The sequence below is a fragment of the Scyliorhinus canicula genome, chromosome 15 (genome assembly GCF_902713615.1).
Source record: "Scyliorhinus canicula chromosome 15, sScyCan1.1, whole genome shotgun sequence".
Lineage (NCBI taxonomy): Eukaryota > Metazoa > Chordata > Chondrichthyes > Carcharhiniformes > Scyliorhinidae > Scyliorhinus > Scyliorhinus canicula.
In genome coordinates this window covers 66,143,645-66,170,416 of record NC_052160.1, presented here as the reverse complement: position 1 = coordinate 66,170,416, position 26,772 = coordinate 66,143,645, and the positions used below count along the sequence as shown (strand labels likewise).

The 26,772-nt window shown below is 45.1% G+C and overlaps 1 protein-coding gene across 5 annotated transcripts in view; it reads right to left on the bottom strand.

Annotated features, from left to right (window-relative positions):
* The window catches only part of LOC119978690 (protein tweety homolog 3-like), a 286,190-nt gene extending 259,702 nt beyond the window's left edge, over nt 1–26,488 (bottom strand). For 4 of the 5 annotated variants that reach the window (XM_038820488.1, XM_038820484.1, XM_038820483.1 and 1 more), the window contains exon 1: nt 25,929–26,488. In XM_038820488.1, the coding sequence (XP_038676416.1) occupies nt 25,929–26,054 (126 nt within the window). In that variant the 5' untranslated portion in view covers nt 26,055–26,488. The remainder of the gene's footprint in view (nt 1–25,928) is intronic. The other variant, XM_038820486.1, reaches the window with a different exon arrangement.
* Nucleotides 26,489–26,772: the final 284 nt, after the last annotated feature.

Genomic DNA, 26,772 nt, shown 5'->3' with positions numbered 1-26,772 from the left:
AAGGAAGAACAGATTTAAATTGGGATGAAAAAAAAAGAGTCCAGGTAAGATGTATATATTTTTTCAATTTTAACAGTCTTAGAACAACAAGCGACCAATAACTTCTCAAGAGCTATTCAGGCGAGCAACACATTCTTGCTTTGCCAGCGACACATACTGTAGGTAAGAATAAAAAAACTCCCCCAGCCCTAAACATGCTATTCATGAGTTTATTTCTGGACTGTTTGCACTTGCAGTTAAATGTTGTATTTGTGCTAGATAAGACTGATTTTGTTTTAATTCTGCAATTATAATCAAATGTCAAAGCAGTGATTCTTCCTAGTTTAAATGACTGCATTTATCATCATTGTCTTCTCTACTGCACAATTTCTACAAAAACAATCCAAGATGGTATCATGCAGCCAACCTGCTCTCGTTCATTATGTTTCGCTATGATGTACTGCTGGTGTCTGCTAAAGCTGTGATGTCCTATTTCTTGCAGGCTATCAGTAAATTTTTATTGTACGTAGAAAATGATTTTAGACCTAGAGGCTAGAACAATGCTTTGGAGGTTCAAAATGTCACGGGTCAACACTAAATTTAGAGCTTGTAATTTCTATTCAAAGCCTAATATCTGCAACCTCAACCAGGGAAAACTGACCTAATCATCCTATCTTTAAAAAAGATTTGAGAAATTTCCTTTCTAAAAATAAGCTTCTTATTCGGGCAAAACCCCTTTCTTCACTTGATTTACTGTAACATATAGGAAATGGAGCTTATTTAAATGTCACCATGAAATATTATGTGACACTTTGCTTTAAATTTAATCTGCTGACTGGAAAACACCAATGACATTCGCATCAGGATTTTTCTGCAGAGTTTAAACATCTCTTTCACGAACAAGTGTTTTGAAGGTTTGCAAACCCTAGTACATATGAAGAAAGGAGACACTATGTTCTTAGAAGTGCTTACATTTCAGCCAAACAAATTAGAATACTTCATTTACACTCAATCCTAAGATTTAAGAAATTTAGTATGATAGCATGTTAGAAAAGTAGGCCATTGTTTATCCCAACCATGTCACAAACGGCACTCTAAAAAGACTTATTTTTCAACATTACCTGACAGGAGTGACACAAAATAGATCAGACACTGTACTTGAGAGAGACAAGAAAAAGCTTTAATTAAATAAAAAACGGAGGCCCGTTTCCTCACTGGTGCCTCCTCCTTTATATATTTTATATAAAAACGTGTTGAAATGACTAACAAGGTCAAATGTAGCATTTCAGAACACCTATAGTAACCATCATTAATAAAACATACCAAGCTACAATTCTAAAATGACAAAAATTGAAATATACAGTAGCAAATATAACATTTTTAAAATGGAATATATTTATAATTCTCCAAATAAGACTACATTATCAAAAGTTAGACAGATCCCACTTTTCATTTTTATTTATTCCTTCATGGGGTGTGCTAGACTGGTGTTTATTGTCCACCCCTAATTGCCCTCGAGAAGGTGGTAGTGAGCTGCCATCTTGAACTGTTGCAGTCCATATGGTATAGAAACAACCACAGTGCTGTTAGGGAGTTCCAGGATTTGCTGCAGTGACAATGAAGGAACAGCGATTTAGTTCCAAGTCAGGATGATGTGTAACTTGGAGAGGAACGTGGTGGTGGTGTTACCATGCTGCCCTTGTCCTTATTAGGTGGTAGAAGTCATTGGTTGGGAAGGTAGTTTCAAAGAAGCCTCAGTGACTTGCTGTAGTGCATCTTTTAGATGGTACACATTGCTGCCACTATGTATCGGTGATGGATGGAGAGGTTGCTGAAGGTGGTGGAAGGGGTGCCAATCAAGGGGGCTGCTTTGTCCTGGATGGTGTTGAGCTTCATGAGTGTTGCTGGAGCTGTAATCATCCAAACAAGTGGAAAGTATTCTATCATACTTGTGCCTTGTAGGTGGTGGACAGTCAGCAGGTCACTTATTCTCTGCAGAATTTCCAACTTCTGAATTGTTCTTGTAGCCAAAGCATTTATAAGGGTGGTCCAATTCAGTTTCTGCTCAATGATACCCCCCATGATGTTGATATTGGGGAATTCTGCAATGTCATTGAACTTCAAGAGGAGATGGATATTGCCTGGAACTGTGTGTGGTGCAAATGTTACTTGTTATTTATCAAGCCTGAAGATGTCCTGGTCTTGCTTTATATGGATACAGACTACTTCAGTACCTAAGGAGTCACAAATGGGCTGGACATTGTGCAACAATCAGCAAACACCCCCACTTCTGACCTGATGACAGAGGAGGGCTATTGATGAAACAGCTGAAGATGTCTAGGACACAACCCTGAAGAACTCCTGTAGTGACATCCTGGGACGGAGATGATTGACCTTCAACCACCACAACCATCTTCAAATTTAAAGGAAACATATTTCATTGTAAAGCGGTAATATTTACTTTATTACAAGTGTTTCACAAATGCTTTTTGTCAATTTAATCCAGAAAAACAAAATGATGCCTGTCGCTGCAGATCATAAATGCACTTATATAAAATCTGGAAAATCTCCCAACCAATGTGTTAGATATAGAGGATTACACAATGCATAATTTCAATGATTGCACAGAAACATTGTCCACAAAATTAACCTTCTATGCCTTAATGAAAATTAAATGTAATAAAATGGTAGTTTTAAACTTCTCAGTGGTCACTGTGGTGTGAAAGCATGATGTGAACATTAAATCCAAATACTGGTTTGTTAAATATGTATGATGGACAGTGCAGGTGACGGTTTGCTTGAAAACATTATATCACTTCAGCCATTAGTTAAAATAACCTTGACAGACAAATTTAAAAAGGAAAATACATTTCAGTTCAGAATGTGTGGGGGGTATTTTCCAATTGTAACCTTATCTGCAGGTGGCATTAAGTGGTTTTGTTTCTCTTACAATGCAAGTCGAGGTTTTTTAAAATGTAACACGATCAATCATCCTATTACTTCATAATCACATATTAAATGTATACCTACTGCAAAGGCTGTTGCCCAAGGTAAAAAGCTAGCAATAGTGACCTCAATATTTAAAGGAGCAACTGCTGTCAATATTGTATTAATACAACCACTAAATGTCTGTAAGTTTTGCTATTTAAGCTATGATAGACATGTGAAAGGGCAGCACGGTGGCCTAGTGGTTAGCACAACCGCCTCACGGCGCTGAGGTCCCAGGTTCGATCCCGGCTCTGGGTCACTGTCCGTGTGGAGTTTGCACATTCTCCCCGTGTCTGCGTGGGTTTCGCCCCCACAACCTAAAAATGTGCAGAGTAGGTGGATTGGCCACGCTAAATTGCCCCTTAATTGGAAAAAATAATTGGGTAATCTAAATTTATTTTTTTTAAATGATAGACATGTGAAAAGTGTTTAATTTACCTGTGATTTAAAGGTCTTAGAGTTATAAATTACAAAAATGCAGTAGCCACCAACTGATAAAGATTGTTTAAAAATCAGTGGGAATGGAGTTGTAAAGACAAAGACTAATTTACCAGCTATTATCCACTTTACAAAGTAATTAAGGGTGCAGCAAGTGTTTCAAGGGTAACTGAGGCAGAAGTTTATCAGTTCATTAAATTGAGGTCGTGGCTCTGTTTTGTGGTGCAACGTACCCACCCAAACTCAGATTTACTGTTGGGTGACAGAAAATGCAGGGGAATAGACGGAATAACTGAAAGTAGTCAAGTGGGAAAAATAAATAGAAAATGAAAGCAAGAGACAGTGCAGATCTCATTTAAAAGACCTGACAAAATCTCAAGTCACCGTAATTCATACCTTTTTTATTGCAAACTGACACCCACTTACGTAAGCCAACCTTCTATGGAGAGTTCGAGTCTGTGATGCACTCTCATGGTGGTCAGAGGAAGTGCTACAAAGACACTCAGAAGGAATTTCGACATCAAGTCCTGGGAGAAGATCACCAGAAACGCTGCACCTGGCACAAAATAGAAATCGGTGCAACGCCCTGTGACAGCAAGTGCCCAGAAGAGACGGAGAGAAAAAGCAAGGAGAGCACATCCTTGTCCAAACTTGTCCGAAACTCAACCACCTGCAGTATCCTGCCTTGTTGCAGCAAAACCTTCAGAGCACAAATCTGCCTTCGCAGTCACATCCCACCAGAACTCTGCCAAACACCCCAGATGATGGACATCACCTCAGACGACGAACGGTCATGTCCGAAAACAGTAGAAAAACTATTTTTTTGTCAATTTTGTACTCATCCAGGTGAAGAATGTTTATTTCAGGCATCCAGTGCCACATATCACTAGCATAATTACCTGCATCACACCTACTTCTGTGCCAATATGATGGGAGTTTCACTCAATGGCCAGCACAATGCTTACCCCAGCAAGAAAAGCAAAGTGCTTGTGTAGCGTAAATACGAATATGCCACCTTAAGCAAGAGGTAACTTGTACCACATATGCAGAATTTTAATTATTTTTATTTACTGAGAAGGAAAATCATAGAATGGTAAAGTATAAAAGGAGGCTATTCATCCCATTGTACCTGCGTCAGCTCTTTGGGAGAGCTATTAATCCTACTCCCTAGATCTTTCCTCATTGCACTGTACTCTCTTTTCCTCCAAGCTCTCTCTTGAATGTTATTGAATCTGCTTCCAATAGCTTTCAGATAGTGCATTCCAGATCACAATGTTGAAGGAAACACAAGAATGAACATGTACCAGCATTGGAGAATAAAAGGGTTGTAAAGGAATCCAAGGATATATTGTTTGTGAGATTTGCTGTCTCAAGCAATATATCTGATTTGTTCATTGTGGACAACTGCTCCAATTTTTTGATTATTCCCTGTCTGTGACCAAACCATTACGTAGTGTTGGGGAAAATAACAGCTTGCTGAAAGTATTCATTTTCTAATGGCCACTGTTTACAGCCTAGCAAAGTTGGCAGGAGAAAAATAATATCTCCATAAAGCCTGCCAGTCAATTCCATACCCAATTGGCACTACATCTGGCCACGACCCCAGCTATAATCCCTTAAAGTTCTTGACAGAATTCAAACCAAAGCTGTCACTTGCTGTCTGCTATAAGCCCCCACCCATTCTGGGCTTCTACTCAAACAACTGTTAACTTATCCTCGCACTCCTTCGTCTGTGGTCTAAGTGGTATCCAATGCCTCCTGTGAACAGAAGAGTCTGAAACAAGCTGTACACCACATCCACTGACTACCAGACTTCCATTCTTTGCCCAAAAAAAGAAATGCAATGGAAGGTGGAACAGAAATGGGCTGTGTATGCACTTAACATAAGAACATAAGAATTAGGAGCAGGAGTAGGCCATCTGGCCCCTTGAGCCTGCTCTGCCATTCAATGAGATCATGGCTGATCTTTTGTGGACTCAGCTCCACTTTCCAGCCTGAACACCATAACCCTTAATCCCTTTATTCTTCAAAAAATTGTCTATTTTTATCTTAAAAACATTTAATGAAGGATCCTCAACTGCTTCACTGGGCAAGGAATTCCATAGATTCACAACCCTTTGGTTGAAGAAGTTCCTCCTAAACTCTACTTCCCCTTATTTTGAGGCTATGCCCCCTAGTTCTGCTTTCACCCACCAGTGGAAACAACCTGCCCGCATCTATCCTATCTATACCCTTCATAATTTTATATGCTTCAATAAGATCCCCCCCCTCATCCTTCTAAATTCCAACGAGTACAGTCCCAGTCTACTCAACCTCTCCACATAATCCAATCCCTTCAGCTCTGGGATTAACATAGTGAATCTCCTCTGCACACCCTCTAGCGCCAGTACGTCCTTTCTCAGGTAAGGAGACCAAAACTCAACACAATACTCCAGGTGTAGCCTCACTAACACCTTATACAATTGCAGCATAACCTCCCTAGTCTTAAACTCCATCCCTCTAGCAATGAAGGATAAAATTCCATTCGCTTTCTTAATCACCTGTAAACCAACTTTTTGCGACTCATGCACTAGCACACCCAGGTCTCTCTGTACAGCAGCATGTTTTAATATTTTGCTATTTAAATAATAATCCTTTTGCTGTTATTCCGACCAAAATGGATAACCTCACATTTGTCAACATTGTATTCCATCTGCCAGACTCGAGCCCATTCACTTAACCTATCCAAATTCCTCTGCGGACTTCCAGTATCCTCTGCACTTTTTGCTTTACCACTCATCTTAGTGTCGTCTGCAAACTTGGACACATTGCCCTTTATCCCCAACTCCAAATCATCTGTGTAAATTGTGAACAATTGTGGGCCCAACACTGATCCCTGATGGCACCACTAGCCACTGATTGCCAACCAGAGAAACACCCATTAATCCCCACTCTTTGCTTTCTATTAATTAACCAATCCTCTATCCATGCTACTACTTTACCCTTAATGCCATGCATCTTTATCTTATGCAGCAACCTTTTGTGTGGCACCTTGTCAAAGGCTTTCTAGAAATCCAGATATACCACATCCATTGGCTCCCTGTTATCTACCTCACTGGTAATGTCCTCAAAAAATTCCACTAAATTAGTTAGGCACGACTTGCCCTTTATGAACCCATGCGGCGTCTGCCCAATGGGACAATTTCCATCCAGGTGCCTCACTATTTCTTCCTTGATGATAGATTCCAGCATCTTCCCTACTACCGAAGTTAAGCTCACTGGCCTATAATTATCCGCTTTCTGCCTACCTCCTTTTTAAACAGTGGTGTCACGTTTGCTCATTTCCAATCCGCCAGGACCACCCCAGAATCTAGTGTATTTTGGTAAATTATCACTAGTGCATTTGCAATTTCCCTAGCCATCTCTTTTAGCACTCTGGGATGCATTCCATCAGGGCCAGGAGACTTGTCTACCGTTAGCCCCATTAGCTTGTCCATCACTACTCCTTAGTGATAACAATCATCTCAAGGTCCTCACCTGTCATAGCCTCATTTCTATCAGTCACTGGCATGTTATTTGTGTCTTCCACTGTGAAGACCGACCCAAAAAACCTGTTCAGTTCCTCAGCCATTTCCTCATCTCCCATTATTAAATCTCCCTTCTCATCCTCTAAAGGACCAATATTTACCTTAGCCACTCTTTTTTGTTTTATATATTTGTAGAAACTTTTACTATCCGTTTTTATATTCTGAGCAAGTTTACTCTCGTAATCTATTTTACACTTCTTAATAGCTTTTTTAGTAGCTTTCTGTTGCTCCCTAAAGATTTCCCAGTCCTCTAGTCCTCCACTAATCTTTGCCACTTTGTATGCTTTTTTGCTTCAATTTGATACTCTCCCTTATTTCCTTAGATATCCATGGTTGGTTTTCCCTCTTTCTACCGTCCTTCCTTTATGTTGGTATAAATCGTTGCTGAGCACCGAAAAATCGCTTGGAAGGTTCTCCACTGTTCCTCAACTGTTTCACCATAAAGTCTTTGCTCCCAGTCTACCTTAGCTAGTTCTTCTCTCATCCCATTGTAATCTCCTTTGTTTAAGCACAAAACACTAGTGTTTGATTTTAACTTCTCACCCTCTATCTGTATTTTAAATTCCACCATATTGTGATTGCTCCTTCCGAGAGGATCCCTAACTATGAGATTATTAATCAATCCTGTCTCATTACACAGGACCAGATCTAGGACCGCTTGTTCCCTCATAGGTTCCATTACATACTGTTCTAGAAAACTATCGCGGATACATTCTATAAACTCCTCCTCAAGGCTGCCTTGCCCGACCTGGTTAAACCAATTGACATGTAGATCAAAATCCCCCATGATAACTGCTGTACTATTTCTACATGCATCAGTTATTTCTTTGTTTACTGCCTGCCCCACCATAATGTTACTATTTGGTGGCCTATAGACTACTCCTATCAGTGATTTTTTTCGCCTTACTATTCCTGATTTCCACCCAAATGGATTCAACCTTATCCTCCAGAGCACCGATGTCATCCCTTACTATTGCCCGGATGTCATCCTTAAATAACAGCTACACCACCTCCCTTACCATCCACTCTGTCCTTCCGAATAGTTTGATACCCTCGGATATTTAACTCCCAGTCATGACCATCCTTTAACCATGTTTCAGTAATGGCCACTAAATCATAGTCATTCACGATGATTTGCGCCATCAACTCATTTACCTTATTCCGAATACTATGAGCATTCAGGTAAAGTACACTTATGTTGGCTTTTATACCACTGTTTTGAATCTTAACACCTCAATCAGTAACCTCTCCCAAGTTATATTTCCTCTTTACTTTTCTCCTAATTTTCCTTGTCGTTGAACCCATATCTTCACGTAACAACCTGCCACGTCGCTTACCATTTATGTTTCGACTTCCCATTTTATTCCTTTTAGTATTACTGGGCCTATTCACTGAGCTCCCCTCAGTCACTGTACCTTGTACTGTCGCCCTTTTTGATTTTTGACTATGTCTTCTCTGCCTTACACTTTCCCCCTTAATGCCCTTTGTTTCTGTCCCTATTTTACTCCTTCCGACTTCCTGCATCGGTTCCCATCCCCCTGCCACATTAGTTTAAACCAGGGATGGGAAAACTTTTCCGTGCAAGGGCCAAATTCAGAAATTCACAATTTTAAAGGGCCGCATAGTATATTAAGTAAAATAATTAATATTTTAAATAGCCAAAATAAAAGGTCTTTAAAGAAAAAAAAGCACATTTATTTGAAAAACAAAGTAACTCAGTAAGTAACAGAACAATGTCAATGAGAATGATGCATCTGAATGCAGTCATTTACCAGTTTGTTGAAATCAGGTGTCAAGTTGCTTGTGCTGATCCTTAACACTGACAGAAGCACAGCCTAGCCGAGTCAACGATAAAAACGCACGTAGTGGGGTGGATGAGTGGGGCTGCCTTATTGGTCGGTTTAGTTGGGTGTGCGACCAATAGGAGTCCAGGTTACAAACAATAATAAGGCTTATTGTTTGTAACCTGGACTCCTATTAGTCGCACACCCAACTAACCCAACCAATGAGACAGCCCCACTTATCCACCCCACTACGCGCGTTTTTATGCGGCCCGCCAATGAGGTGCCCGGAATCATTTTTTTTTTTTTTAATTTAGATTACCCAATTATTTTTTCCAATTAAGGGGCAATTTATTGTAGCCAATCCACCTACTCTGCACATTTTTGGGTTGTGGGGGCGAAACCCACGCAGACACGGGGAGAATGTGCAAACTCCACACAGACAGTGACCCAGAGCCGGGATCGAACCTAGGACCTCAGCGCCGTGAGGCGGTTGTGCTAACCACTAGGCCACCAAGGTGCCCGGAATCATAACCGGCATTTTTGAAAAGCCGCCGGGGAAAAGCCGCTGAAGTAAATGTGCTTATTGAATAAGCGCATTTACTTCAGCGGCTTTAACCCCGGCGGCTTTTCAAAAAATGCCGGTTATGATTCCGGGCACCTCATTGGCGGGCCGCATAAAAACCTTTGTCGGGCCGCATGCGGCCCGCGGGCCGTAGTTTGCCCACCCCTGGTTTAAACCCTCCCCAACAGCTCTAGCAAATACCCAGCCTTTGAAGAAACTTGTAGAGATAAAAAAAATTTATCACTTAAACAAAGAATTTTTTTTTTTTTTAATTGTACACCTCGATATTATGAGCTGCTCATTGGTTAAAAGAAAACAGCTACTGAGAGATAGCTATGAAGGCAAATTCATATTTGTTCTCAACACACTTATTTTATATTTTAGCACTTAAAACTTAAAATACATCAGGTGCTAGAAATCAAATATAAAACACAACATTCTGGAAACACGAGTAACATCTGCAGAAAGGGGAACAGAGTTAATGACAGGGAAACGTTAGCTCTGTTGTCTTTCCACAGATGCTGTCAGACCTGCTGGAATTTTCATGTATTTTGTTTCAGATTCCAGCAGCAATTTGCTTTTACTGTAATGGTTCAGGTGACTGATTTTTTAGCTCTGATGAAACATTCCGTTTCCATTTTATGAATTGATATCATTGCAGTGTTACAAGGCTTCACACCATCTTGTACACAATATTGAGAATATCAATTTATTTAAATATTGACGCTATGTTTTCCAGTATGAGCCAAGACCTCACAACATTGCATTTACTCATTCTTGTTTAAACTATCAAATATCAACATGCTCAAACCTAACCCAAATGGATTATAGAACAGATTAACAGGAAACCCAAACAGGACAGAAATTTATAAAATACTGTACAGTTTAAATTTTAATAAAGTTCATATAGCTATTTTCAGATGAGCTGCAGTTTAACAATCCTAGTCAATTGAGTGCTCTTTTATCCCTGTTCCAAGTACTGCTTTCATATATTTACAGCCATTTTATTTAATAACATCAAGGATGACTCAGTTCACAGCTGAATTCCTGGAAGTAATCTGTATTTGTCAGGCTGCAGAAGACAAGCTGCCAGCACAGATATTTATTTTAATATTTCAAAGTTATGGTGGTGGGGGTAGCTGGGAAAAGGGGAAGGGGGAAGCCATTTACTTCCAGTTCTAATAGTCAAAAATCTATACCAGCCCAGCCAACAGCCATTTTATTTCATTCAATATAAACTGCTAAATAAAAGAACATTCGCTGCCTTACGTAGGCCATGTTTCTCCTCTCCTGGCAACAAGCTCAAATCCCTCGGCTGCTCCTTTCATTATCTGTCCATTTTCTTTTGAATTAAGCAAGCAAACATTCCATAACCTCTTGAATTGAGAGCTTGCGATGAAATTATATTTGACTTTTGGCTGCCTTAGTTTATAATCACATTGCCAGTTCCGACTTGAGTAATTTTGATTTCTAGAAGTAATTTATATTGGATGGGCAAAGTTATTTTTTTTAAACCTAAAATTAGGAAAATTGGGCAAATTTATGCATATAAGTACAGATATCAAAATTTACATTCCAACACAAACGGAGCATCAACGCAAGGTTCCTGGTGCAATACTAGCCAGTCAGAAGCACCTTTAAAAGTATCAGTACAAAAGTTGGAACACTAATCAACCTCTTCATTTATAATTCGAGCTTTAATAATCAGGAGCAAAACCTACAAATAGCGATGAATATAATTTTTAGATTCCTGGTTTTAAGGCAGATTAAGAGGATATCCCACTGTTATAATTTCTCCAAATTTTTAAAATAAATTCAGAGTATCCTATTCTTTTTTTTCCCAATTAAGAGGTAATTTAGTGTGACCAATCCACCTATCCTGCACATCTTTTTCAGTTGTGGGGGTGAGACCCCTGCAAACACAGGAAGAATGTGCAAACTCCACACGGACAGTGACCCGGGGCCGGGATCGAATCCTGGTCTTCGGCGCGTGAGGCCGGAGGCGTGAGCAGTGCGAACCACTGTGCCATCGTGCCACCCTCTAATTTCTCTAATTTCTGCACTGGAACAGAAAGCTTTCTCAGCAAAACACAATGCCGCAAAGCATCGACTTGCTTATGATGGGAAACTAATGTTAGTTCCTTATTTGAGTTTGATCACAAATTGTACAGATCTTTAATAAACAAACAGTTTAATTTACAGAGCTTAAGTCAAAGAGAAAATAAATCACTGGACCCCTAACGTCCCATCCCCCGACCACCCTCCCCAGAACAAAATTATCGGTCACATCAGATGAACAAATACCATCTTAGGCTTGCTTTCTATGATGCTTCAGGCTGACGTTCCTGACCAACTGCATCAATATAATAAATCAGCATTAAGAGCACACTGGGACTCATTCTTTAAAATTTTAATCTTAATCTAATTATTTGCAGGAAGAAGAAAAAAATACATTTGGAATAGATTTCAGTACGTAGAACAATTGAGCCCTTCTCATATTCCTCCAACCTCACCCCGGCTCCGCTGAAGTCATTCCGCTGTATGCCCTCTGGAAGTAACGGTCATGTCGTAAATAAACTGGAAAGCACAAGAAGTGCGGTCTCCTCAGCCTCCAAAACGAAGGTACTGGAGAAATCATTGAGTGTTTGAGAATTAAATTTGCATCATCACTTTTATTGCATTTTGTAATCAATTCTGTTCCACTCTGAACAGAAGTACAACCTTAAGCATTTCAATCAAGTTCTCTAAATTTTATTGGTCATGTTCCCATGAAGAATTCTGTTGATGCAATGCTTCTGCAAGTCAAGACAAGTTCTGCATACATTAACTCTGTATAAAGACACAGAATAAAAAATACATACAACATTAAAAGTCATTGGTTAAAAAAAAAAATCGATTAACAAAACTGTGGATATTTGGAACAAAGACAAAAATGTAATGAAAACGTGCTACCAAAATAACATTGCAACTACTGGCCCTCATCATTATTCATGCACAACTTCAGCCAGAGTTAGTTAAAAGCTAATACCCAAAGGCTGGTACAGTAAAATACGTACAGTGCAGGAAGTCATTCAGCCCGTTGAGTCTGCATCGACCCTCTCCTCAACCCACTCCCCCATCCCATCCCCATAACCCCACCTAACCTTTGGACACTTAGGGGCATTTTAATATGGCCAATCCACTTCACCTGCACATCTTTGGACTGTGGGAGGAAACCCGAGCACCCGGATGAAACCCAAGCTGGCACAGGGAGAATGTCCAGACTCCACACAGAAAGTCACCCAAGGTCTAAATGGAACCCGGATACCTGGCACTGTGAGGCAGCAGAACTGGCCACTATGCCACCGTGCTGCCCATCAATTCATCAATTTCATGAAAATATCTGCTTCATCACTGACACGCTGAATAAAGTTGCTTTATTTGCATGGTAAAAATTAATGAAACACGACAGAGATATTTAAGGTTATAATTAGTGGAACAAGTACCCCTTTAATGGCATGATAATTATTAATAACTGAAAAATTACAAGAGCAGTGTCTCATTTCTTTAGGTTTCAAATGTTTGAGAAAATTTAAAAGGTCAAATTTTCTTACAGTTCCCTTGTTTTCTTTTCTCTCAATCCAATCTTTCTTCCCCTTCTCTCATCTGTTTTTCTGTAGCTAATTTGATACGGGATTCATCCTGTGTAATTTACCCTTCATCTCAGTCCTTCAGCTGTTTATTTCCTAATCCTCAATTCTCATTGGTTCAGAAGGCACCTTGTTGGCTTCTCTGTTCACTCAAATCCCAGATGCCGTTTCCCTGGCTGCACAATTATTAACTCAGAATTTCAACGTCTTTGTAGGAAAGCCTATTTTGAGCTGAAGGATGCAGGTGTCTAATTAATGGTCGATGCTGTTAGATGCCCTGCTGCAGTCAAGTCTAGCCCTGTACGTTAGATTTGCTACATAGAATTAAAAACTCCAAGTACTTGTATAATTCTGAAGGCGATAAAGTACTTGTATTATTCTAATGGCGGTACTGTGATAGGTTAAAAGGTATTGCACTGCAAGACAGGCAATAGTATTTTTCAAATAGTGAACATTATTCCATGATCAGCCAATTTGGTCACTGTGTTGGCAAACAGCTTTTAACAAACACTTACTGCAGTGCATCTTGTAGATTGTACACAAGGCTACTACTGTGCGTCGATGTTGGAGGGAGTGAATGTTTGTGGAAGGGTTGCAAATCAAGCACTGCTTTGGCCTGGATGATGTCGAGCTTCTTCAGTTTTTTGGAGCTGCACTTATCCAGGCAAGTGGGGAGTATTCCATCACACTCCTGACTTGTGCCTTTTAGGTGATGGACAGGCTTTGGGAAGTGAGGAGGTGAGTTACTTGCCGCAGGATTCCGAGCCTCTGACCTGCTCTTTTAGCCACAGTATTTATATGGTTAGTCCAGTTTCTGGTTAATGGCAACCTCCAGTATGCTGATAGTGGAGGATTCAGCGATGATTCAGGTCAAGGGATAATGGTTTGGTCCTCTCTTATTGGAGATGGCCATTGCCTGGCACTTGTGTGGCATGAATGTTACTTGCCACTTATCAGTCTAAGTCCGGATACAGTTCAGGTCTTGCTGCATTTGGACGTGACTGAAAATGCAGCAAGACCCGGACAACATCCAAAACAAAAGTAGTTCAAAAAATTCCATATGTCACAATAACATGATTAAATTAACTACGGATTAATGCATCTGTTAATGATCTTAATGAAAGATTTTCCTTAAAGGAGCCAGTCTCTTCCAAAATTCCTCGTTCATCGAATTGCACATAATATTTTGGCAAGAGCAGTGACTAGCTGAGTGGAATTGGACTCTTCATTCTGAGCATATGCAGTGTGCCTAATTCCTCAGGACAGGTATTGTCAAACGAGTGGGTGTCGGGAGGGTCGCGGAGCCGTTCATCGCGGCGCTCCCGATCGCACAAATCCACGCACAACAGCCGGCTTTTAATAATGCTGCCTGCGAGCAGCGTTTATAGGGGCTGGTTTAGCACAGAGCTAATTCGCTGGCTATGAAAGCAGACCAAGCCAGGCCAGCAGCACAGTTCAATTCCTGTACCAGCCTCCCCGAACAGGCGCCGGAATGTGGCGACTAGGGGCTTTTCACAGTAACTTCATTTGAAGCCTACTTGTGACAATAAGCGATTTTCATTTCATTTTCATTTTTTCAAAATGGCCAGGAACAGATAAAAAAAATTTGGCCACACTGTGCATGCCTGCCCGATCATCAGTGCACATGCGCAAAACTATGCGTATGCGCACCGATGATCGGGGACGCATGTACACTGCAGCCGCATTTTTAAAAATATGGTCACAGCCTCTTTTTTCCCCCAAGTTCAGGGGGCCAATGGGTCAAAAGAACCCAAAACCATTTCCTCCATTGTCAGCAACAAACAAGGCAAGAGAAAATGGTGGGTCGCGCAGGTCGGCCTGCGTGGGTCGCAAAGGTCGGCAGGCGTGGGTCGTAAAGGTCGGCAGGCGTGGGTCGTAAAGGTCGGCAGGCGTGGGTCGCGAAGTACAGCCGGCGTGGGTCGCGAAGTACAGCCGGCGTGGGTCGCGAAGTACAGCCGGCGTGGGTCGCGAAGTACAGCCGGCGTGGGTCGCGAAGTACAGCCGGCGTGGGTCGCGAAGTACAGCCGGCGTGGGTCGCGAAGTACAGCCGGCGTGGGTCGCGAAGCACAGCCGGCGTGGGTCGCGAAGCACAGCCGGCGTGGGTCGCGAAGCACAGCCGGCGTGGGTCGCGAAGCACAGCCGGCGTGGGTCGCGAAGCACAGTCGGCATGGGTCGCGAAGCACAGCCGGCGTGGGTCGCGAAGTACAGCCGGCGTGGGTCGCGAAGCACAGCCGGCGTGGGTCGCGAAGTACAGCCGGCGTGGGTCGCGAAGGTCGACCGGCGTGGGTCGCGAAGGTCGACCGGCGTGGGTCGCGAAGGTCGACCGGCGTGGGTCGCGAAGGTCGACCGGCGTGGGTCGTGAAGTACAGCCAGCATGGGTCGCGAAGGTCGGCCGGCGTGGGTCGCGAAGTACAACCGGCATGGTTGGCCGGCTGGAAAAATGGGTCCCCGGAAAAAAAGTTTGAAAATCACTGCCCCAGGAGGTTACATTCATACTACCCAGTCCACTGTACTGAGGGAATATTTTGTTTTTGTTTCATACACCTTCTACTTATCTGGTCTTCCTCAATGAACTTTGGACAAACAAGTAGAAACATTTCGAGTAATGTTCAAAAAAATGCAAGAATAGTTAAGCGTGGAATAGACTTCCGGTCGGCAAGCGGAGCGGTCGCACGGAGAGGGGCTCCCGCAAGATAACGAAGTCGGGGCCTTTCTCTCCGTAGCGGCAAAGAGCAGGGAAGGGAAGGAAAGGGAAGGGAAGGGAAGGGAAGGGAAGGGAAGGGAAGGGAAGGGATCCCTCCCCCCCCCCCCAACAAACCTGTCATCGGAGGATCCTCGGCGGCAGCAACAGGAGCGGCTTGGCGGCGGCGGCAGCAGGAGCGGTTCGGCAGCAGGAGGAGCGGCTTGGCGGTGGCGGCAGCAGGAGCGGTGTGGCGGCAGCAGGAGCGGTGTGGCGGCAGGTCCCCCCCCCCCCCCCCCCCAACGCAAGCCAGGAGCGGTGCGGCAGTGGCAGGTCCAACCCCCCCCCCCCAACGCAGGCCTGGAGCGGTGCAGCAGCGGCCAGGACCGAAGGGGGGCCCAGCCGGCGGCAGCGACCAGCAACCTAACCACCCCCACCGGGAGGACGCGGGGTGCGATGTGCGGCAGCAGGGACCGTGCAGGGGACTGGGCTCTCTCTCTCCTGGGTGAGTGAGGAGAAAGGAAAGGGGGAAGGAAAAAAAAAGGACTTTTATTTTTTAAAAAACCAAAAGAAAACTGTTAAAGAGAGAGGGGGGAGGGGTATGTGTACTATTTTCTCTCTTTTTACACTCTCTCCCATCAAAAGTAAGCCCACCCGAGAGGAGTTGCATAAAGGGGGGGGGGGGGGGGGGGGGGGGGGGGGGGGGGAGAGAAAATAATTAATTAATAAATAAATAAAATAAAGTGGTAAATGAAAGAAGGGAAGAGGGGGGGGGGGGAAGAAGAGAAAAAATAAATAAATAAAAAGTATTTTTTTAAATAAATCAATAAATAAATAAAATAAAAATAGGGTGCGGAAAAGGGGGGAAAAGAAAAACAAGGGGAGAAGAAAAGATGAAAGGGAAGGGGGAGAAAAAAACGCCAGAAGGGAGCCAAGGGAGAGGGGGCACCAGAAGCAGACGGGACAAGGGGCAAGCCAGCTCAGGCAAGCGAATCAGCACACGAAGCGGCAGGACGGATGTATCGCCGCATCAAAGAGAGCTGGACAGACAGGTGCCCTCTCCCCTGGGGCTAGAGGGGGGCTGGAATTGGAAGGCAGCCTTTACCGAGGTGCTGAGGGAGCAGCTGCAGGCAATCAAGGCAGAGGTGAAAGCAGATGCAGAGGCCGCAGTACAGGCAGCAGTGGCCAGGCTCTGACCAGATTGGAGGAGAAAGTGGATGCCCAAGGGGAGAAACTGGAAGCCCATGAGGCAACCATTAAAGAGCTGGAGAAAGCAGCGACCGGGTCACGGCCCTGGAGAGGGAAGTGGCGAGACTGGGCGCAACAGAGGGGAGCCAGGGTAGATGACCAGGAAAACAGCTCGAGAAGGCAAAATGTTAGGATAGTGGGCCTGCCAGAGGGGACCGAGGGTAGAAACCCCACAGCATACGTGGCTGCGATGCTGGGCAACTTAGTGGGGAGGAACACTTTCCCCACCCCACCGGAAATGGACAGAGCACATCGGTCGCTGCGCCCGAAGCCCAAGGCAGGGGAACAACCGAGAGCAGTCATAGCCAAACTGCACCGGTACCGGGATAGGGAGACAATCCTGCGCTGGGCCAAGGAATATAGAGCCTGCAAATGGGAAGGGCACGCCATCCGAATCTATGAGGATCTTGGAGCAGACATAACTAAGAGACGGGCTGAATTCAACAGAGCGAAAGCAGCTCTCTACAGGAACAGAGTGAATTTTGGTATGCCGTACCCAGCAAAACTCTGGGTCACATACCAAAACAAGGAATATTTCTTTACAGCCCCTGCTGAGGCGAATAGGTTCGTCGAGGAGCACGGGCTGTTAAATATCAGGGGGGGGGTAGGGACGAGGGGCCCCTGGCAAGGGGCAATGACATGCCGACGGGGGGGGGGGGGGGGGGGTGGGGAGGGGCGAGGCAAAGCCAGCACACCACCCCCCTCCCCCCCCCCCCCCCCCCCCGGGCAGGAACACCCAGAACAAAAAACCCACTGCCCAAGGGACCGCTCCAGGTGGGAGGCCAGGCCCCAGCACGAGGGAACAAGAGTATTGGAGAAGGGAGAGCAGGCGAGAGGGGTGCAGGGCAGGATGGGGGAAGAGCGGGCAGAAAACCGTAGAGGCCAGGCAGAGGAGAAGCGAGACGAGACAACAACCTCCGAGAGGTGAGCCACCGTACTAGCAGGAAAGCTAGTGCCGGGGGCACGCAACAAAGCAGGGCCGCAGCGCACCCCCAACAGGGGGGGAAGGCGTCAGGCAGGGGAGGGGGGGGGATCACCCATCAAAGTCAGGAGAGCAAACGGGAACAGGAATAGGGGATAGAGGGGCAAAGGAGAGGTATACAGGGGAGGAGGGAAAAGGGAGACACCGGGGGGGGGGGGGGGGGGGGGGGGCCACACAGGGAGCGAGAGACCAGGAGAGGGGAAATGCAGGGACAAAGGGACAAAAGAGGCCAGAAAAGGAACAGGGCTACAAAGTGCCACAACCAAGGGCTCGAAACAAGGAACCGCTGCAAGCACCCACCCAGTACGGTCTGTGGGCGAAGGGGGCCCCCCCAGAGTGCAGGGGACTACCCGCGCGGCGGACACACAGTGGACGGCCATGGCGGGTGCCCCCGGGACAAAGGGAAACCCCTGAGCGCAGAGACCCGACCGCATGGGGAGAGCAGTGATAGCGGCCATCCTGGACGGCCCCCTAACAAAGGGAAACCCCGGAGGGCAGGGGCGCGTCCACTAGATAAATATGGTTAATCCCACAGGAACGAGGGGGCAGAAGCCCCCCACCAGGATAATCACCTGGAACGTAAGGGGACTTAACGGCCCAGTGAAGAGATCTAGAGTCCTCACCCACCTCAGAAACATGAGGGCCGACATAGTCTTCCTCCAAGAGACGCACCTGAGGGAGCAGGACCAACTGCGGGTAAGAAAGGGCTGGGTGGGACAAACCTACCATTCCTGCTGTGGGACAAGGGCCAGGGGGGTGGCGATCCTGATCGGCAAGAGGACAATGTTTAGGGCGACAAAGACGGTTACAGACCCAGGGGGGCGGTATGTCATGGTCAGCGGAGCCCTGGATGGGGCGCCGGTAGTTCTGGTCAAAGTGTACGCGCCCAACTGGGACGACACGAGTTTCATCAAAAAGACCATGGCAGAAATCCCGGACATAGCGACACATCGACTAATCATGGGGGGGGACTTCAACCGTGTACAGGATCCAAAGATGGACAGATCAAACCCCAAAATGGGGAAAACCTCAAGCGTGGCAAGGGAACGGGGAAAACCTCAAGCGTGGCAAGGGAACTCAGTCACTTTATGGAGCAGATGGGAGCAGCGGACACCTGGAGGTTCGCCCACCAGGGGGAGAAAGAATTCTCCTTCTTCTCCCCAGTACACAACGTGTACACCAGAATTAACTTCTTTGTGGTGGGGAAAACGGTGCTTCCAGGGATAGACAAAGTGGAATACTCCGCAATTGTGATATCAGACCACGCTCCACACTACATGGACGTGCGGCTAGAGAAGGGAAGGGCCCAGCGCCCCACATGGAGGTTGGACGGTGCCTTACTAGCTGACAAGGCCTTCAGCGAAAGGATAGCGCGGGCCATAGCAGAGTACATGGAGAACAACCAAAACAGGGAGGTCTCATCCTCCACGTTCTGGGAAGTGCTTAAGGCCGTACTAAGAGGGGAAATCATTGCCTTCAAAGCGCAAAGAGATAGGGAGGAAAGGGTGGCTAGGCAGAAGCTGGTCAACTCCATACTGGAGGTAGACTGTAAATACTCCGAGGCCCCGACCGTAGAGCTCCTGGCGGAGAGAAAAGAACTACAAAGGAACTTTGACCTGCTCTCCACCAGGAAAGCAGTGCACCAACTCCGCCAGGCGCGCGGGACCCTGTACGAACTTGTGGAGTACTGGACAGCCTTCTTCGAGGCTATGTCCAAAGTGGTGGGGGCGAGGGTGGAGCCATGCCCGATAGTGGCGGTCTTCGGGGTTTCAGACCAGCCAGATCTATTCCTGGGGAGGAGGGCGGACGCCCTTGCCTTTGCCTCCCTGATCGCCCGCCGTAGAATCCTGTTTGGCTGGCGGTCAGCAGCACCGCCCAGAGCTGCAGACTGGCTGTCCGACCTCTCGGAATCTCTCCAAATGGAGAAAATCAAAATCGCCATCCGAGGGTCAGACGACGACTTCCACAGAACGTGGGAGCCATTCATGCAATTTTTCCGGGACCTGTTTGTGGCCAACGAACAAGAGGAAGAGTAGTCGGGTGGCCAAGAATCAGAGGAAAATGGACGGGAATCGGGGCAAGGTAGCCGCGCGAGGGGGGGGGGGGGGGGGGGGGGGGGGGGGGCTACGGGTTCGTTATGGGGGTTTGATGGCTAGCTAAGGCCCAAAACCAAACTGTAAATAAATGCCTATAAACATGTGCCTCGGCCATATTGGGGAATGTAAAATATGTATGCCGGCTAAAGGGGGCGGCCACAGTTGTTATTATGAAGATGCTTACCTGTAAATATACATGTTAATTTATGCGTGTTTTTTTTCTAATAATTTGTAATTTGTTCGATATTAAATATGAAAACTCAATAAAAAACATTTTTTAAAGAAAGAATAGTTAAGCGAGAACAATTGAGCAAAAGAATAGCTTCTAAATATCCATTGTAATTTTAATTTTGTCAGTTAATTTTATATCAGGTTTAATGCTAATGTTAATTTAATTTTCAAGTAAATCCCAACAACTGATTTTGCAGATATTGGTTAAGAGTAATCACTCGTACCAGTGACATAGATGCTACTAGAAAGAGAGAGAGAACATGGTAAAAGAAATAGAGTGGCAGGCAGGAAATATCCTTATTTAATTTATTTTTTGTTAATGTTAAATTTTGAGTGCAAACAGATAGGCTGGAAGGAGACGAAAAACTGTTTCGAGAGTGAAGAGACCTCTGGTCCCTCATCAACCGTCCTGCGAAAGCCAACTTATGATACTGCATCAAGGGGAAAGAGACAATACAGGGGTTGGGCAGATTGCTTGAGGAGGAAAAGGTGGGAATCAGCTTAAAATGAGGACATGGTACAGAGCAACATGGTAATGGGGAGAGAATCTGTGATGGGGTGGGGCATATCCGGCAAAAATGTGTGATTGGGGTTGGGAAACACCAAGAACCACAATTTCCTGGAAATACCACCTCAAATGCAACCCACAGATATTAGTGGCACCCTTCTCCATCAACCATACACTCACTGCTTCTCTTTCACTTTGATTTGATTTGAGATAGAAGACATGATTAATAGAAACAGCACCACAGAAAGCAGAGACAGTTAAAAGGGAGATCATGGGCAGCACGGTGGCACAGTGTTTAGCACTGCTACCTCATGGCACTGAGGACCCGGGTTCGAATCCCGGCCCCGGGTCACTGCCTGTGTCTGCATGGGTCTCACCCTCACAACCAAAAAAGATGTGCAGGGTAGGTGGATTGGCCACGCTAAATTGCCCCTTAATTGGAAAAATAATTGGGTACTCCATTTTTTTTAAAGATCATAATTTCACCCATATTGTGCATGCTACAGGCGATCTACTAGTTGCAATTAAAATTACGTTTTACCATTGGTTTAGAGTTCCATTTGCAATGGTGATTGCTGACAAGATTGCAACTTCCAATGAAAAAAGGATAGAACGTTCAATTGTGCACATTGAGGATGGTACAGAAATTAGAGTTTGCGACTAATGTACTTTACAAAGGAGAAGCAGAAGGATTCTGCATAGTATGTTGCTGAAATGAAGAAACAGGAATACAGAAAACCAAAAGAAAAATTCAACAAGCTATGAGCACAACTCTAGAAATCAGAAAGATTGTGTAAACGACTCAAGCCACCTTCGGACTCAAGTGTTCTCTGCCAAATCTAACTGTATAAACCTCTCTATGGCAATTTTTTAAAATAAATTTAGAGCACACAATTATTTTTTCCAATTAACAACCTCCCCAAACAGGTGCCGGAATGTGGTGACTAGGGGCTTTTCACAGTAACTTAATTTGAAGCCTACTCGTGACAATAAGCGATTTTCATTTAATTTCATTTTTTCAATTGAGCATGGCCTATTCTGCACATCCTTGGGTTGTCAGGGTGAGACCCTCGCAGACACGGGGAGAATGTGCAAACTCCACAGGGACAGTGACCCGGGGTCGGGATCATAGCCGGGTCCTCAGCGCTGTGAGGTAGCAGGGCCAACCACTGTACCACCACACTGCCCCGCTTCCTAGGACAATTTTCTCAAGAACCTCACCTCTCTCCCTGAGTTCTATACCTACATCCTCATTCTCTTGGGTGAAGACAGGTGTGAAGTATTCGTTCAATACCCTCCCAATGTCCTCGTACTCCACCCACAGATTGTCCTTTTGGCTCTTAATGGGTCCTAGTCTTTCCTTGAATGTCCTCTTTTCATTGATATACTTAGAATATCTTGGGATTTTCCTACTTTTACCAGCCAGAGATTTCCCACATCTCCTCTTAGCTCTCCTAATTGCTTTCTTAAGCTCTATCCTGCACTTGCTGTACTCCACTAATGCCTCTGCTGATTTTCTCCACTTGTCCTTGTTAAAAGCCTCTCTTTACCTTCTCATCATATCCTGAATATCTGTGGTCATCCATGGTTCTCTTGACTTGTTACTCCTTTCTATTACCCTAGAGGGAACAAGTTGGACCTGCATCCTCCCCACGGCACGGTGGCACAGTGGTTAGCACTTGTACCTCACACCACCAGTGATCAGGTGCGATTCCCACCTTGCGTGACTGTGTGGAGTTTGCACATTCTCCAGTGTCTGCATGGGTTTCCTCCGGGTGCTCCAGTTTCCTCCCACACTCCAAATATGTGCAGGTTAGGTGGATTGGCCATGATAAATTGCTCCGTCTCCAACGGTTAGGTAAGGTTGCGCGGGAGTGGGCCTTAGTCTAGTGCTGTTTCAGAGGGTCTGTGCAGACTTGATGGGCCAAATGGCCTCCTTCTGCACTTCTCCACTGCCAAAAGGTTTACTCTTTACGATACGGACAATCTGCTCTGCATTTTTGCATCTTTTTTTATTCCACATCTCCAGCATGAGACGTCTGGTTTGTTTTGCCATTTAACTGAATATATAAAAACCTTCCTCTCTCTTATCTTACACCAGTACTGTGAATGCACAGCATGATCCCAGCCACTGACGTAACATGAAATGATCCAGTCAAAAAGGCAGATAAATAGTTCCCAATTTGAGATAATGTTTGGCATTGTGAGAAGGAAGATTCACATTGGACATATATACTCGCTTCGGGGTATAAAAATAAGCTAACAGTAGACAAATCTAAAGCAGGTATTGTAATAGATCCCAGTATTATTAGAAAGGATCTTCACTGTAAAAATCAGACCCTCTGTGAATTATAATCAAACTTTTCCAACCTTCAGGAATAAACCACCATTACTTGTCTTTCACCAGATTAAATATAATAAGCCTGGCAGCAATAGTTAGAACATAGAACAGTACAGCACAGAACAGGCCCTTCGGCCCTCGATGTTGTGCCGAGCAATGATCACCCTACTTAAACCCATATACCCGTAACCCAACAATCCCCCCATTAACCTTACACTGCGGGCAATTTAGCATGGCCAATCCACCTAACCCGCACATCTTTGGACTGTGGGAGGAAACCGGAGCACCCGGAGGAAACCCACGCACACACGGGGAGGACGTGCAGACTCCACACAGACAGTGACCCAGCCGGGAATCGAACCTGGGACCCTGGAGCTGTGAAGCATTGATGCTAACCACCATGCTACCGTGAGGCCCCAAGTTAACAGATTTGAAAAGAAATATCCCACATGAATGTGCAATTATATAACCTTCGCGAATGTATGACTATATTCACCACACACAAAAAACTGATAATTCACCGTCTACTGTATTGGTGAATTCTCCCTTGTATGACATTAAACATGATTCCCCACCAAATAAATTCTATATTAAATTCAATATACAAGATGGTACTAATTCTCTTAACTAAATCTTCTTACGACCAATGTTTTTCCCCCAACTTCCTTAACTGCTATTGCTATGCGCCATTTAAGTAGAAACTATTGTAAGCAGACTGCAGCAACACAACATAGTTAAATACTGCAGAGAGCATGGTAGAGTGGTGGAACTGCTCCTATTTCAGATGGACGATAAACATTTAATGTTAGTACCTTTGCCGATAAAACGTATCCAGATCTTTCCACAATAAAAATAAATTGGCATCCAATCCTAATATTTACTTTGATCGGTAGCATCTTCCACTTGGTTAGGTATCGGTTTGCCAACTCCCGACACATGCAATCCACCATTTGAAACATCCTTCCCACACACCCACACTTCAGGCTTAATATTCACTGTCATATGATAACAAACTGCAATCTTACTCAAATATTACTTTCCTGGCCCAGACTGTCTTCACCAGTTCATATTCCCAATCCATAACTCAGAGAAAAGATAAGGGAGCTTAATATAAAAAGATGACTTGTACTTGCATACACAAGTGGAAATCACCTTCTAAAGTAGCAGTATTTATAAACAATGAATTTTAATTAAGGTACTATCACTCTATTATGTCATGTATTCACACTACACAATTCTTGCGCCCGTAACAATCTAGTACGGGTAAAGTATTATTTTTTTCACTTACTACTGGGCTGAAGAAACATTTCCACTATAATCACATCACTGTTCTAATGCTGAGGTCCTGGCAGGGTACACACTGATTTAACTACAGGAACTGTAACAACAAAGTAGATAAGTGATGGTTCTATGAAGTTTTGTAAAGCAAATCAATGCAGAAGCAAACATGGCTATCTATCCATGTCTGAGTAGTACATAAGCAGGAAATGTTTCCAACTGACCATTTCGAGTGCTGAAAATATCCACTGGTGTTTCAGAAAAGCAAACATTTCACATGTCCAACATTTCACAAAGATAAACACCAAAGGTTGCCTTTTTCTCCACCTGATTGCAGTGAAATGCAATTGTGGGTGTGAGAATTGTTTTCTACAATGCCCCACTTGAATTGTGAATAAACCTCCAGCAATACAATTACAGACTTTGTCCTTCCAACCTAGGTTATGCCTGGAGAAAACATTTTAAGCCACATAATTCAAGGGTGAAGAATATACAGTGGGAACAATTTTCGAGACAAATTAACACAATTTGGGGATGAGGGGGACAGATTTTGATATACGGAACTACTTTTTGCCCCTCGGGCTTTTATGTTTTATCAGCATCATCACGTTAAAATTGATTGGCTTAATTTTCCCCTACTGTTTACCTCTTGAAAATTTACAAATGTATCTTTCCAACAGCGTATGTCACCGCTCTCTCACATATTGAAAATTAAATATCGTGTCCACAGAAGTGAATTATCCAAGAGCGAAAAAAAATGTTCCATCAAAATTAGGTCTAAATTTATAAAAAAAAAAGAAAAAACATAATTGGGCAGTTTTTTGTTTACCATTTAAGTGCTGTAGTACATCTGCCGAATACACATTTTGGTCACCTCTCTCCAATCCTACATTCCAAATAGAATCCTGCACCATCAACCCTGGTGCTGTGCCTTCCCCCCACCTAGCCCAGTGACAGAGAATTCACCCATCGCATGCACCCCTTCACTTTGGAATGTGTCTCTTCAATCATATCCCAGCTTCAGGAAAACACACACATTCTTGTGACCCCCCAGTCCTTCACAGAATCCCCAATACCCTGGAAAACAAAAATGTTTAATCAGGTAGGTAGGTAGGTAGGTAGGTAGGTTGGTTGGTGGGGGGGGGGTGGGGCGGGGGGGTGAACAGAGCAAGTTGTCCTCACCTTCCACAACACAATTGCTGCTTGGGGCTTTAAAGACACAAGAATTGGTGGCCCCATCAGTATTCCCAATGTTTGGAGGGGGGGGGGGGGGGGGAACAGAAGTTACAGTGATTCTGTGCGGCGGCTTTAAATAGCTCCTAAAAAGTACACATCTTTAACACGATTAGGACATTAACATGTCCTTTTAACATGATTGTGCTTTTAAAAAAGGAAGATTTCCAGCTATTATAACCCGATTTTTTTCTGGGGGGGGGGGCTCGCAAACAGAAGGGGCTGTCAAAGCAGAAACCCAGGAATTTAATCTTGTGTTGGTGAAACTCAGGAAGGGGGAGCAGCAACTTTCAGCCGGCTGGAGGTTTCTTTCGTCTTCAATCAGACAATGAAGTGACATTAAAAACAAGCCTCTCTCTCTTACCTCCTGGTACTGGCTGTCCTCGGGCTGGAAGTCGCTCTTGACGGTCTCCAGCTGGATGTTGATGTGGGGGAGACGGTGAAGGAGGTTCACCCACCAGGGAGGAGAATAATTCACCGCCGCCGCCATCGGGCCCGCCGGTTCCCACAAACCGAGTTTTGGGTGGGTGGGGAGGGGGGCTTCACTCCATCCCCCGGGTTCGCCCCCTCCCCACACAAGCTTCTGCACCAGCCGGATCGGTAGAGAAACCCTCCTCCTTCCCAATGGTGGCGAAATGTCCGAGCCCCGGCAGAGGGGGAATCTCCCTATGAGTCCCCCCCTCCCCGGCGCCGCCTGCCCTCCCGCTCCCGATTCCTGGGGAGGGGATCCCCCTCTCCCGCCAGGTAGGTCCCGAAGCTCTCTGATTGCTCCCCCTCTCTCTCTCTCTCTCGCCGGGACGGCCGGCCTGCACCCGCCCGCCGCACCACCACCGACAACAAGCGGAGAAAGCAGCCGGTGCTCAGCCGCTCTCCTCCCGGCACCACTTTCCTCTCGTGGGCTCGGCTCGCGCCCCCTCCCGCGGCGCCTGTCAATCAAACTAACCCCCGCCCCGCCTGTCAATCAGACCTAGCCCCGCCCCCCGTGACCTGCCAATCAGACCGAGCCCCGCCTCCCGTGACATGTCAATCAGACTGAGGCCCGCCCCACGACATGTCGATCAGATTGTCTGCCTAATCGCATGTCAATCAAATTAACCCCGCCCTTCCTGTCAATCAGACTGAGACCCGCCCCGCGGTATGTCAATCAGACTTAACCCCACCCTTCCGTCTGTCAATCAGACTTTGCCCCTCCCCTCATGTTAATCAGA